The sequence below is a fragment of the Pseudophryne corroboree genome, chromosome 2, assembly GCF_028390025.1.
Source record: "Pseudophryne corroboree isolate aPseCor3 chromosome 2, aPseCor3.hap2, whole genome shotgun sequence".
Lineage (NCBI taxonomy): Eukaryota > Metazoa > Chordata > Amphibia > Anura > Myobatrachidae > Pseudophryne > Pseudophryne corroboree.
This window is the reverse complement of record NC_086445.1, coordinates 338668250-338683681: the sequence shown is the minus strand read 5'-3', so window position 1 is coordinate 338683681 and position 15432 is coordinate 338668250. Positions and strand designations below refer to the sequence as shown.

General features: G+C 44.0%; 1 protein-coding gene across 2 annotated transcripts in view; it reads right to left on the bottom strand.

Annotated features, from left to right (window-relative positions):
• GPC6 (glypican 6) overlaps positions 1-15432 on the bottom strand; it is a 1112124-nt gene that overhangs the window by 116054 nt on the left and 980638 nt on the right. For both annotated transcript variants that reach the window (XM_063953010.1, XM_063953011.1), the window contains exon 6: positions 2058-2201. In XM_063953010.1, coding sequence (XP_063809080.1) covers positions 2058-2201 — 144 coding nt within the window. The remainder of the gene's footprint in view (positions 1-2057; positions 2202-15432) is intronic.

Genomic DNA, 15432 nt, shown 5'->3' with positions numbered 1-15432 from the left:
GTTTTGGCTTTGCCAAAACCCTTTCTCGAGTGTTTTGGTTCAGTTCAGTTTTTTTGGTTAGGTTAAAAATTTATTTAAAAAATTGATAATCTTTGATACAAATCGATAAAATCAACTATTAGAACCTCATGTAATTTTTGCCATTCAAAACCTGAAATTCAGATTTGAAATCCAAATTCCAAACCGTGGGAAGGTCGAGTCCCGGTTCGGATTGGATCTCCTCAGGAAATCCAGACTGGGTTCTGCATTGGTTAGGAGCCACGAAATTTGGGTGGATTCGAATTTCTGGAGAACCGAACCACACATCTCTAAATTTGTTGCTTGAAACTCTTTTTGTGATCAAACTTTTCCTATCTTCAGTCTACAATTCTACAAGTTTCCTCAGTACTTTTTTTTTGTATTTTAAATGAAGTAATTGTATTTGCATTAGTTGGGAAAGAAAAAAAGAGTTATTGATCTTGCACCAGATAAAATGGTAGTGTATTAAATATTTGTCTTATACTGTATGGTTACTTGTAAGTGGCTTTTTTGAATGCAGAATCCCTGATGCAATTGGATACCACTAACAATTATCAGTAAGCTGCTTCTAAGGAAACCTGATGATGCAAGATAATATTTATTCTGTTTCTCTCCTCCAATTTCAAATTTACAGATTGTATTACTTATTATTTTGGATTTAATAAACTTGTGTGTGCTCTATATTTTATATTTTCACACAGATGGCATTTAAAATTTTGTCAACTATGGGGTGTATTCAATGAGCGGATTTGGCCGTTCCTGACAATGCCAACCTGACCTTTTTTAAAGTCGGATTGACATTGTTGCAAACATTGCTAAAACCTGTCGGATTTGGCCGCTTTCCCGACAAAACATGAGGATTGTCAGCTTAAGCCGACGATCCGCGTGCTTTCTGACAAGTCGTAATTCACGACTTGTCGGAAAATCTGAGGGGGCATTGAATAGGTCGGAACCCCTTCTGACCTAAAACAGTCGGAAACTGCTGTCTTTCTGACAAGATGGCAGTTTCCGACAAGAATTGCATACACCCCCATATCTCCATACAATGTAAATGCGACATACTAATAAGAGATTTTATTTTGTTTACCCGCATACAGAAGAATATTTTGATCATACAAGGAAGAATATATACTCTGTATATGTCAATATATCACAATTTCAATACATACCTAATAGAAGTCAATTATTAATAAATAATTGTATATTAAGTATGCCCCTTAAAAGAGGTTTACTTCTTCTACCTGTTTAATTAGTTAAGAAAGGTAATTAATTAATTTCTGCAAATAGCTGTCTGATAGTAACATTCTATTGTTCCTGTAAAACATTTTTGAGCCATCAGGAGCGGGTTGTAATGCCGCCCAAGTTCGGCAGTCATGCGAGATGTTGGCCGAGCTCAGACATTTTTTTAAAGGGGCAATCACTTACAAGGCTGGGCTTTGATTGTAAGTGAGACAAATGCGTGTTGGTTGCACAAAAAAAAGAATCCGCCGCATTTGTGGTTTCAGTGCTTTATATTTGCCTGCTTCCAAATCCCTATTTGTCATATGTTTGCCTGCTTCCAAATCCAGGTATGTAACACAGAAACTTTTTCCACTTTGCGGCACTTCTTCCTCCTATATTAGCAGGAGCACTGAATAGTGACCAGTGCTGGCTCCAGAGGTGGGACTGCAGCACAGTCCAAAATTCAAAAAGGGGAGCCAAAAATTCTGCCACCAAAACACTGCCAAACATCACCAGCCGGGACTCACTGGCTGTTGGTGTGGCTCTCCTATTTGGATTTTGGACTGCGCTGCAACCCTACCTCTGGGGCCACCACTGTTGATGACATCTTCATATACTACTTCCAAAATGACCTCCAAAGTATTATGAGAGCTGCTCATATACAGTGGGAAGAAGTGCAGTAAAAATGGATCACCAGTCTGGTATATGGTGGTTTGCCTGTCTGCTGTTCTCATTTCCATCCTTACTCCACACTCTGAACCTCATTATTAGGGTTTTATCAGGTATCTTTATAAAAAAATATAATAATAATGACATACCAGTCTATCCATGCTTGTATCAGCAGCCGTTGTGGGTCGCTCATGTAAGCTGTAAGGCTTGAAATGCGTATTATGTCTTCCTGAAAATGATCTCAAAGTCCTTGATGAATGAAGTGATTTCGGCTGACCACATCCAAGAAATACCTGCAGAAGATATGACAACATAAATAAACGTTGCACTTGTCAGTCTTTCCCTTAGCTGAACATGTCTCAAGTCTCCCCTTGCACTGACCATATCACCAACCATTTTGCAGTGATCATACAGGATGTTGTTGTAAGAGTCCGATGGTGGCAGCGAGTTACCCACTCACTATGCAGTTGGAGTCGTCAGTAATGAGCGTTTACTGATGGTGAGAAGGGAATTCCTAGGGTTGGTAGAATAAGCCCACTAAGGTTACTCAGGTATGAGTAACCTCCTTCTATTTTATTTAAAAAAAAATCTGTGATCGTCAGACGGAGAGAGATCATCCAGTGACAGTGACATTATTGCAGTTCTCCTGCATTTACCATGGAAGGCAAATCTGCCAATATAACTCTAGATCCTCCGCTCATAGCACTGGAATTCTGTATTTTTCCAGCATGTAAATAACCCCAAACATCAATTTAAAATAAAACAAAATGGATCTATGTGAGCGCCTACCTGACATAAAGCTGCATGTGGTAGAACTATTCATATGGGATAATAACATATTTTGAACTCATATAGACAGACAGATCAGCAAACAGCAGTAGGGAGTTCTTGCCAAAGCAATGCACATTTGAAGTTGTTAAAATATTTCTGTGTCTTAACAAATAAAATGTTATTTTTATCAAGAAAACGTGAGGATGATGTAGTACCATGTTCTATATGCTTTGACTTGTCTGACTTGCTCTGAGCCTAAAGCAAGGCTGATTGATGGCCTATGATACTGCAGATTTTCCCTTTCTCCTTATATGAATTTGTTGTATGCTTCTGCTCTAATAAAATTTAGTAGTAAGTGTAACTTAGATTTTTTTGAGGAGCTAGGTACACAAATCAAAGTGGCTGCCCATTCACTGTGTTATAGGATAATTTAGCATATCAATAATTCTAATTACTAGTAATCACCATGCAATATGCCATCACTGTACTATGAAATGCATCCAGGAATAGGAGCATATTAAATATGTTATTCCAAACATGTTCCTTCTGTGATCTTCCTAGGATACCTTGTGCTTACTTACAACCTTTTCATACTTCCCTCTGTGTTATTTAAGCAATGCCCATAACGGGTGGTCTTCAGTATGCCGACTGTCGGGATCCCGGAGCACAGTATACCGCGCCGGAATCCCGACAGCCGGCATACCGACACTTTTTCTCCCTTGTGGGGGTCCACGACCCCCCTGGAGGGAGAATAAAATAGCGTGGCGCACATAGCACGCCACCGTGCCCGCAGCGTGGTGAGCGCAGTGAGCCAGCAAGGGGCTCATTTGCGCTCACCACGCTGTAGGTATCCCGGCGGTCGGGCTCCCGGCGCCGGTATGCTGGTCGCCGGGAGCCCGGCCGCTGGCATACCATACTACACCCCCCATAACAGTGGTTTATCACTTAATTAACATACAAATAACTACACTGAAGCCCAGGAAGTAGAAACCCATAATCACAATGCAGATTTTATATGTATGAAACATATTTTACTCAATATACGTCTTTACAATCATGCAAGAAATAACAAATATATAAAGCCTAATGCATAGTAAAAGCAGTACAGCTCAATATGGAGTCAGGAAACCTCCGGTCACATTACCGATGGCTACATCCTGCCCCCCTCTAAATCCCGACTAGCAGGGACTATTCCAACTCGTGGGTGTCCACGACACCCATAGAGTGGAAATTGAACCTATCGCGAGTGTAACTCGCTACCGAGCCAGCAGCGTGGCTCGCCACCATGCCCGCAGGTGGCTTGTTGCACTTGCCCCCCACGCCGGCATTCCGCTGCCTGGATCCCGCGTTCATTATACTGACCGCCGGGACCCCAGCAGCGGTAATGCATGCCCAACCCATATGGATGATACAATACCACAGATAGCTTACCATTCATCACTGTCTTTTGTACATGTTTTATATGTCTGAGCATGTGTATATAGCTGCTTTTGCTCGCTATTCAAAGTAATTAGAAACACAGTAAGTTTGTCATATTACATGACATCAGGAGTCTAGGGGCCTGATTCGGAGTCACATGAAATAGCGGCCACACGCACATCCAATAGCACATGCGCAAGCATATGAGTAAGCAAATGAAAAACAGTGCATACCAAAGCAACTGCGCAAAGAAACACATATGACCAGTTAGGACCGCCCATTTATCATAATAGCATGCACACATGATAGTGCATACAACCCTACATGCACAAATTAATGCTAGCACACTTCAAACTACAAAGTGACTGCATGCTATATGTATAGCCTTAAAGTTAACACAATTGCAGTGAAAGTGACTTCAGTAGTGCAGTGGCATCACTACGGGGATACGGGGAGTGTGGGCCGCATGATGACACCAAAATGCTGGCTCCTCCTCAGTGACTGTAGCCAGGTGCTGCCCTGTAACATAACATGCAGCACTCGGCTCCTATCACAGTGTAGGAGCCGACATTGTAGACAGATGAGTCTCTGGGGGCATCCCAGCATCTCAGAGATCACCTGGAGCAGGCACGTCAAACTCAAAATCCCAACTGGGCTAAATAATCAAGGTCTAAGTCTTGTGTGAGCCACAAGAACAAAAAAGAGTCTTATATGCAATTTTCAAAGGCTTTTTAGAAAAACCATCAATGAAGTATAATCAAAGAGATGTCAAGTATTGTGAAGAAAACATTTACTTTAATGCAGTGGTGCAAGTAGGAAACATTTCTTAGTGGTACTATATGCCAAACATATGGGCGTGTGATACACCAGATACAAATATGCCCTCAGTAGTGCAGTGCCAGATAAACATATGCCACCAGTAGTGCAGTGACAAATACACATATGCTCCCAATAGTGCCAGGTACACATATACCCCTAAAAGTGCCAGATACACATATGCCCCCACAGTGCCAGATATACAGTACCAGTAAAAAGTTTGGACACACCTTCTCATCCAATGGTTTTTATGTATATTAATTATTTTCTACATTGTAGATTAATACTGAAGACATCAAAACTATGAAACAACACATATGAAATTATGGGGGTCATTCTGAGTTGATCGCTCGCTAGCTACGTTTTGCAGCCGTGCAAATGCATAGTCGCCGCCCACTGGGGAGTGTATTGTGGCTTTGCAAGTGTGCAAACGCCTGTGCAGCCGAGCACTACAAAAATAGTTTGTGCAGTTTCTGAGTAGATCTGAACTTACTCAGCCGCTGCGATCACTTCAGCCTGTCCGGTCCCGGAATTGACGTCAGACATCCGCCCTGCAAACGCTTGGACACGCCTGCATTTTTCCAACCACTCCCTGAAAACGGTCAGTTGACACCCATAATCGCCTTCTTCCTGTCAATCTTTTTGCGATCGACTATGCGAATGGATTCTTCGTTAAATCCATCGCCCAGCAACGATCCGCTTTGTACCCGTACGACACACCTGCGCATTGCGGTGCATAAGCATGCGCAGTAGTGACCTGATCGCTGCGAAAAATGGCAGTGTGCGATCAGGTCGGAATGACCCCCCATGTTGTAAACAAAAAAGTGTTAAACAAATCAAAATATGTTTTATATGTTAGATTCCTCAAAGTAGCCCCCTTTTACTTTGATGACAGCTTTGAACACTTTTGGCATTCTCTCAATCAGCTTCATGAGGTAGTCTCCTGGAATGGTTTTGAATTAACGGGTGTGCCTTGTCAAGAGTCAATCTGTGGAATTACTTGCTTTCTTAATGTGTTTGAGACCATCAGTTGTGTTGTGCAGAGGTAGGGTTAGTACACAGTGGACACCCCTATTTGACTACTGTTGTAATCCATATTATGGCACAAATCACTCAACTCAGCAAAGAGAAATGACAGTCCATCATTACTTTAAGACATGAAGGTCAGTTGATGCGGAAAATTTCAAGAACTTTGAATGTATCCTCAAGTGCAGTTGCAAAAACCATCAAACGCTATGATGAAACTGGCTCTCATGAGGACCGCCCCAGGAAAGGAAGACCAAGAGCAACCTCTGCTGCAGAGGATAAGTTCATTAGAGTTACCAGCCTCAGAAACCGCTACTTAACAGCCCCTCAGATTAGAGCCCACATAAATTCTTCACAGAGATCAAGTAGCAGACAAATCTCAACATCAACTGTTCAGAGGAGACTGCGTGAACCAGGCCTTCATAGTTGAACTGCTGCAAAGAAGCCACTGCTGAGGATGAACAACAAGAAGAAGAGAATTGTTTGGGCCAAGAAACACAAGGAATGGACATTAGACCAGTGGAAATCTGTACTTTGGTCTGATGTGTCCAAATTTGAGATTTTTGGTTCCAACCACCGTGTATGAGACGCAGAGAAGGTGAGTGGATGGTTTCTGCTTGTGTGGTTCCCACTGTGAAGCATGGAGGAGGAGGTGTGATGGTGTGGGGGTGCTTTGCTGGTGACACTGTTGGTGATTTAATCAAAATTCAGGGCACACTTAACCAGCATAAATAATTTGGAGGTATGCTAACACCACCTTACTGGCGCTCTACAGGTTAGTAAAATACACAACCCAGCTGCAAGTGCTTAGAGACTGGTTTAAGGTCTCCAGCAAATTTAAATAGTATTTTAAGACACAGCATTGCGCTTTGGGTATATTCTATCAAATATATAATAAAAGTATGAGTGACTGCACATTCACTTGAGGAAGTCCCAGTGCATTGTGGGAAGAAATGCTTTGACAGACACTTCATTAACCTGTTTATCTGATCGGTGCCGCGGGCTGCAGGTATCACGCTGCATTAGTGTCTGATTATTCGGCTACCAGGACCCATCCATAGAGGTGAGACATCCACTGCACACCACTGTCATTGTGCATCCATACCCGGGGCGGTGACAGCCTCACCGTGAGGAAGAGAGACCTCACCGCTTACCGTTGAACAGAGCGGGTGAGACAGCACCAGCAGAGCTACGCTATTCAGGGATGCAACAGCAGTATCCCCGGGAGGAGGATAAGGTGTCCAATTAAGAGGTGAAGCATGGCATCACCCATACATGGGTAATTACACTAACAGACACGCTTTCTATCTGGATAGCACTGTTAAATATAGCCAGGACGCTGGCTTCTTCTATTCACGGAAGTAGAAACAGTGTCAATACCAAACAGCCTGTAGATACATCATGGTATGTTGCCTATTTGAAACTGTTATTGTAACAATATCACTTTGAGTTACTAAATATAATAACATTGGAACGTTATAATAAGGACTTTCTATATGTCCCACAGAACATCTGGAACATTGAATTACGTTTCTTGTTATGACTAGTTAGGGAAATGCATTATTTATATGTATGTTTTAATTAAAAATAATTGTGCTTTTGTCTGAAGCAAAAGTCTCCCAGTTTTTTAGTGAATGTGCAGTCACTCATACTTTTATTATATATATTTGGTAGAATATACCCAAAGCGCAGTGCTGTGTCTTAAAACACTTAACCAGCATGGCTACCACAGCATTCTGCAGCGCCATGCCATCCCATCTGGTTTGCGCTTACTGGGACCATCATTTGTTTTTCAACAAGACAATGACCCCAAACACACCTCCAGGCTATGTAAAGGATACTTGACCAAGAAGGATAGTGATGGAGTACTGCGTCAGGTGACCTGGTCTCCACAGTCACCCGACCTAAACCCAATTGAGATGGTTTGGGATGAGTTGAACCGCAGAGTGAAGGAAAAGCAGCCAACAAGTTCTCAGCACCTCTGGGAACTCCTTCAAGACTGTTGGAAAACCATTCCAGGAGACTACCTCATGATGCTGATTGAGAGAATGCCAAGAGTGTGCAAGGCTGTCATCAAAGCAAAAGGGGGCTATTTTGAGGAATCTAAAATATAAAACATATTTTGATTTGTTTAACACTTTTTTGTTTACAACATAATTCCATATGTGTTCTTTCATAGTTTTGATGTCTTCAGTATTAATCTACAATGTAGAAAATAATTAAAATAAATAAAAATCATTGAATGAGAAGGTGTGTCCAAACTTTTGACTGGTACTGTACATATGCCCCCACAGTGCCAGATATACATATGCCCCCACAGTGCCAGATACACATATGCCCCCACAGTGCCAGATACACATATGCCCACACCGTGCCAGATATACATATGCTACCACAGTGCCAGATACACATATGCCCACACTGTGCCAAATATACATATGCCCACACAGTGCCAGATATACATATGCCCCCACAGTGCTAGATACACATATGCCCCCACAGTGCCAGATATACATATGCCCCCACAGTGCCGATAACATATGCCCCTACAGTGCCAGATACACATATGACCACACTGTGCCAGATATACATATGCCCCCACAGTGCCAGATACACATATGCCCACACATATGCCCCCCACAGTGCCAGATACACATATGCCTCCACTGTGCCAGATATACATATGCCTCCACAGTGCCAGATAACATATGCTCCCACAGTGCCAGATAACATATGCCCCCAATGTACTCACCGCCGCTGCTGCCGGGATCTGCTGCCTGGCTGTGTGCACGCACCTCTCCTGCTCCTTAGTCCGGTCTCCGGTGGCGGTGTGGGTATCTTAAATCAGGCGCCAGTTCGTGAGCTCCTGTTTGGCTGCCAGTCCACGAGCTCTGATTGACTCACGAACTGGCGCCTGTATAAGATACCCGCACCTCCGCCGGAGACTGAGGAGCAGGAAAGGCGCACACAATGCGCTCTCCTGCCCTTGCTGCAAGCAAGGTGGTCATGCCGCAAAAGGACCCCTGCCCATGAGTTTGACACCCCTGCCTTGGAGTAATGAAAATTAAAGTTGGGCTGTGAGGCCATGCCCCTTCCCGCGAGGCCATGGTGTACTCATGGGGTATTTTCACCGCACTGTGTGTCACAAAGCATAGTGATGCCCCCGCAGCAGTGATTTCCTCCCAGATTTTGTTTATAGCTAAAGCCAACAATTGCCTGTTTGTAGTCTCTCTAGTAAAAGTGTCACAAATATGTAGAGCTGGGATGTAGTCAGGATCCTGGTGTAGAGATTCCTGATACTGAAATGTAGTACAGGATATGTCAATTTGTCAATTTGTTTTGAGCCAGGCTGGATCCTAGAATTCCCAGGTGGATCGGCCCTGGATTCTCCTATTTATTTACAGCATGTTCATCGTAGTGCTAGCTCCTGGTTTGGTGGCATTTGTAGTAGGTGCTTGATGATAATTGTGAGCCACCTATGTTTTGCTTGCTTAATTTGTTAAGAAATTCTCATTTTGATTTCATTTCTGAAATGGTTGTCTGTGTCTTATGTGGGGTACACACCTGATGTAACTGCCGTCCAATCAAACTGACCAGTTTTGTAACTAATGAGAACATACGAAATTGGACATACACATTAAGCAAACCTTATCGGATGGGTATCTGGACTATAGATCTACACTAAAAAGGTCTACAGTCAATAGGTCTACTACTAATGGTAGACATGCATTAGGTCGACAGGTTCAAAAGGTCGACAGATGAAAGGTAGACAGTTCAAAAGGTCGATGGGGTCAAAATGTCAGCATTGTCAAAAGGTCGACATGACAATGGTCGACACACAAATGGTAGACACAAGTTTATTATTTTTATTTTTAAATTGTTTTCAACTTTTTCATATTTTACCATCCACGTGGACTGCGATTGGGAATAGTAACCTGTGCTGAGTGCAGTGGTAGCAGAGTGAGGCACCTTACCTGAAGCATGGTGAGCGGAGCGAGCCATGCGAGGGGACGTGGTACACTAATGGGGCTTTTTTATTGCAGAAAAGTGACAAAACACCCCCAAAAAACAAGAATTGTGTCTACCTTTTTTGTGTCGACCATTTACATGTCCACCTTTTGACCATGTGAAACTGTTAACCCGTTGACTTTTCCTACTGTCTACCTCTATGTCGACATTTTGACCCTGTCGACCTAATGCATGTCTACCATTAGTAGATATTTTTAAAGTAGATCTAATAATCCACACCCAATCGAATGGTATGTCTGTTCAGGCGATCGTGACCTACCATCAGGGTCATGGTATTACCATAAGGCTGAGATGGTGGACTGAGTGATGTAGACTTAGGGGTAATTTATAAAGCTGCAGAACCGAGGCCATGCAGTGTAAGTGCCATTTTGTTATGCATGTGCTTATAGCTTATCAGTCATGCGTATGTGTACACTGTCAGATTATCTGTACACTGCTGCACATTATTACAGATGTGCAGTTCGGTTCTCCAGAAATCTGAATCCACCCAAATATTGTGTATCCAAACCAAAACCCAGTCCGGATCTCCGAGGAGATCCGATCCAAACCGAGTGTCAGTTTGGATCTTCCCGTGGTTCGGAATTCGGATCTGAATTTTGAGTTTTGGATTGAAAAAATTACACAATTTTAGCGATTTTTTTAATTGATTTTAATCAATGATTATCTATTTTTTAATCGATTTTTAAACGGACCAAAAACCAAATCCGAACCAAAACACTTGAGGGTGGTTGTGCCAAAAGCAAAACTCAATGATAAATTACTGTAGAACCAAAACACGGGAGTGCGCGCACCTATCTACACATTATTAACAACATACGTATCTTTCAGATATATCGCATTTTCCGTGCAGCATGGCCGATCCAATAAACAGTACACTTTCAAGGGCAAAAGCAGGATTTGTAGAGAGGGGTTTCCAAATGCTGGAAAGCATATGAAGGGGGCATACTTAGCACTTCAAACAGTGCAGTGTATGTAATATTTTAGTCACATACAGGGCCAGTGATGACAGCACGCAACTAGGTGTGACAGTAGGGCAAGCATACCTGAGCTAAAAGTTTTATTTCCAGATGTGGGCAGAATTCCACAATCCAAGTACACTGCTCTCTGGGGGGGTTTGGGGCAACTGGAACTCCCCTCTGAGTTTGCCTATGACTTTTGCATAGGTACAACAATACAGGTGTTATTATGGGACCCAGGGCCGGTGCAAGGTTCCTCGGCACCCTAGGCAAATATTCTGCCTACTGCCCCACCGCCACCTTCCCCCCATCACCAACAATATCCACTTCCCAGCCCCTCGGGTGACAGTGTGAGGCTGCATTTTATACGTTCCACAGCTGATCCTCCATTAAGTATGAATGGTAGAGCTGGCCCTGATGGGACCAGTGTTAATATACCTGTGGCACTGAAATGCTATGGATTTTTGTTTTTGGATGTGGACCAGGATATAGCATTCATCATTTTTATACGCTGAATTTTTTTCTTGTATAGCAATGTTTTAATATAGCAAAGCTTTGTTAGTGCTCATAATATTACACAGTAGTTACTGCCATTTAAAAAAAACAACTTGCAGGCTACAATGGGCAGTGAATATAGAGTACATGTATGACAACAGTAATAATGTTTTAATTTGACATTGATATATTAGAGTGTGGATTTGTTGACGCTTGGAAAAAATAAATGCTGCCTATAGTGTGACAATTTGAGCCACAATACATTTTTGGAGACCAATCCGAGTCGATTAAGAGTTTAATATTGCCTAGCAAACAGCTGTTGGCATGCTGCAGAATACCGATAAATTGTATCCCTCTGATCAAATAGAGAGCTTCATTTAGAAAGCGAGAAATGACTATCATTGTACAAGTTTATTGATGTGTCAGTCTTTTTAAAATAGAGCAAATTGAACAAGTAAAAGACCACAGACTGTAATGATATTTCTCCTAAGTGAAGGCACAAATATGCTACTTAGAATGTGAAATATATAAGCCAGTAAGCTAATCAATAAGCAACTTTGACCATCTTTTTCAAGTAAGAATAATAAGAATACAAACACCAAGGGATTTCTATGAAGTGTATATAACAAACCTCAGGAGCATTGCATGCATATGAGAGGAAAGATACAACTATAAATACTAATAATATTATATTATTAATTTATATTACGTCAATATGTATTAAATGAATAATACTTTTTGGATAATTGATTTCATTATATACAAGTCCCTTTAATTAATGTCTATTCTATTCCCTTTAGGATTTAAAAATGTGCCTACTTTTAGCTGGCCCAAAAAGCATAGGTTACATTTCATAGAATCTCATGCATGTTGAACTTATAATATAACAAAATAAATGAATACATAATTTAAAAAAACTAACCGAATACAGAGAATTATGTATTGTTAATATCTGTTTTGAGATATTAACTTTTTCATCTTTTTCAAGCATTTAGTTATGTTATAAAATCAAATAATGTTCATTACTTCATAGCCCAGTAAATTATGGCCAATGCAAATTATACTTTCACCGACTAACACATTATTATACCTGCACTCAGTGGAGTAATTAGGACTTTAGCAAAATTTTAAAAGTGCCCCCAATGCATCTAGAGAGACAACTCTCTCTGCAGTGCTCCGCACATCTTTTTATAAGATTGATAAACTAACCCATTTTTTTTCTGTCTGCTATATAAGTGCTCATGGAGTAGTGGGTCAGAGACAAACTAGGGGAGGTGGCTCAGAGGCACACATGGAGTAGTGGGTCAGAGACAAACTAGGGAAGGTGGGTCAGAGGCACACATGGAGCAGTGGGTCAGAGACAAACTAGGGGAGGTGGGTCAGAGGCACACATGGAGTCTTGGGTCAGTGACTAACTAGGGGAGGTGGGTCAGAGACACACAAGGAGTAGTGGGTCAGTGACTAACTAGGGGAGGTGGGTCAGAGGCACACAAGGAGTAGTGGGTCAGAGACAAACTAGGGAAGGTGGGTCAGAGGCACACATGGAGCAGTGGGTCAGAGACAAACTAGGGGAGGTGGGTCAGAGGCACACATGGAGTCTTGAGTCAGTGACTAACTAGGGGAGGTGGGTCAGAGACACACAAGGAGTAGTGGGTCAGTGACTAACTAGGGGAGGTGGGTCAGAGGCACACAAGGAGTAGTGGATCAGAGACAAACTAGGGGAGGTGGGTCAGAAGCACACATAGAGCAGTGGGTCAGAGGCACACATGGAGTAGTGGGTCAGAGACAAACTAGGGGAGATGGGTCAGAGGCACACATGGAGTGGTGGGCCAGAGACAAACTAGGGGAGGTTGGTCAGAGGCACACATGGAGCAGTGGGTCAGAGACAAACTAGGAGAGGTTGGTCAGAGGCACACATGGAGCAGTGGATCAGAGACAAACTAGGGGAGGTTGGTCAGAGGCACACATGGAGTAGTGGGTCAGATACAAACTAGGGGAGGTGGATCAGAGGCACACATGGAGTAATGGGTCAGAGACAAACTAGGGGAGGTTGGTCAGAGGTACCCTTGGAGTAGTGGGTCAGAGACAAACTAGGGGAGGTGGGTCAGAGGCACACATGGAGAAGTGAGTCAGAGACAAACTAGGGGAGGTGGGTCAGAGGTACACATGGAGCAGTGGGTCAGAGACAAACTAGGGGAGGTGGGTCAGAGGGACACATGGAGTAGTGGATCAGAGACAAACTAGGGGAGGTTGGTCAGAGGCACACATGGAGTAGTGGGTCAGAGACAAACTAGGGGAGGTGGGTCAGAGGCACACATGGAGTCGTGGATCAGAGACGAACTAGGGGTGGTGGGTCAGAGGCACACATGGAGAAGTGGGTCAGAGACAAACTAGGGGAGGTGGGTCAGAGGCACACATGCAGTAGTGGGTCAAGGAACAACCAAGGGGAGGTTGATCAGAAGCGCACTTGGAGTAGTGGGTCAGAGACAAACTAGGGGAGGTGGGTCAGAGGCACACATGGAGAGGTGAGTCAGAGACAAACTAGGGGAGGTTGGTCAGAGGCACACATGGAGTAGTGGGTCAGAGACAAACTAGGGGAGGTGAATCAGAGGCACACATGGAGTAGTGGGTCAGAGACAAACTTGGGGAGGTTGGTCAGAGGCGCACTTGGAGTAGTGGGTCAGAGACAAACTAGGGGAGGTGGGTCAGAGGCACACATGGAGTAGTGGATCAGAGACAAACTAGGGGAGGTTGGTCAGAGGCACACATGGAGCAGTGGGTCAGAGACAAACTAGGGGAGGTTGGTCAGAGGCACACATGGAGTCGTGGATCAGAGACAAACTAGCGGTGGTGGGTCAGAGGCGCACATGGAGCAGTGGGTCAGAGACAAACTAGGAGAGGTTGGTCAGAGGCACACATGGAGCAGTGGATCAGAGACAAACTAGGGGAGGTTGGTCAGAGGCACACATGGAGTAGTGGGTCAGAGACAAACTAGGGGAGGTGGATCAGAGGCACACATGGAGTAGTGGGTCAGAGACAAACTAGGGGAGGTTGGTCAGAGGTGCACTTGGAGTAGTGGGTCAGAGACAAACTAGGGGAGGTGGGTCAGAGGCACACATGGAGAAGTGAGTCAGAGACAAACTAGGGGAGGTGGGTCAGAGGTACACATGGAGCAGTGGGTCAGAGACAAACTAGGGGAGGTGGGTCAGAGGCACACATGGAGTAGTGGATCAGAGACAAACTAGGGGAGGTTGGTCAGAGGCACACATGGAGTAGTGGGTCAGAGACAAACTAGGGGAGGTGGGTCAGAGGCACACATGGAGTCGTGGATCAGAGACGAACTAGGGGTGGTGGGTCAGAGGCACACATGGAGAAGTGGGTCAGAGACAAACTAGGGGAGGTGGGTCAGAGGCACACATGCAGTAGTGGGTCAAGGAACAACCAAGGGGAGGTTGATCAGAAGCGCACTTGGAGTAGTGGGTCAGAGACAAACTAGGGGAGGTGGGTCAGAGGCACACATGGAGAGGTGAGTCAGAGACAAACTAGGGGAGGTTGGTCAGAGGCACACATGGAGTAGTGGGTCAGAGACAAACTAGGGGAGGTGAATCAGAGGCACACATGGAGTAGTGGGTCAGAGACAAACTTGGGGAGGTTGGTCAGAGGCGCACTTGGAGTAGTGGGTCAGAGACAAACTAGGGGAGGTGGGTCAGAGGCACACATGGAGTAGTGGATCAGAGACAAACTAGGGGAGGTTGGTCAGAGGCACACATGGAGCAGTGGGTCAGAGACAAACTAGGGGAGGTTGGTCAGAGGCACACATGGAGTCGTGGATCAGAGACAAACTAGCGGTGGTGGGTCAGAGGCGCACTTGGAGTAGTGGGTCAGAGACAAACTAGGGGAGGTTGGTCAGAGGCGCACTTGGAGTAGTGGGTCAGAGACAAACTAGGGGAGGTGGGTCAGAGGCACACATGGAGAAGTGAGTCAGAGACAAACTTGGGGAGGTTGGTCAGAG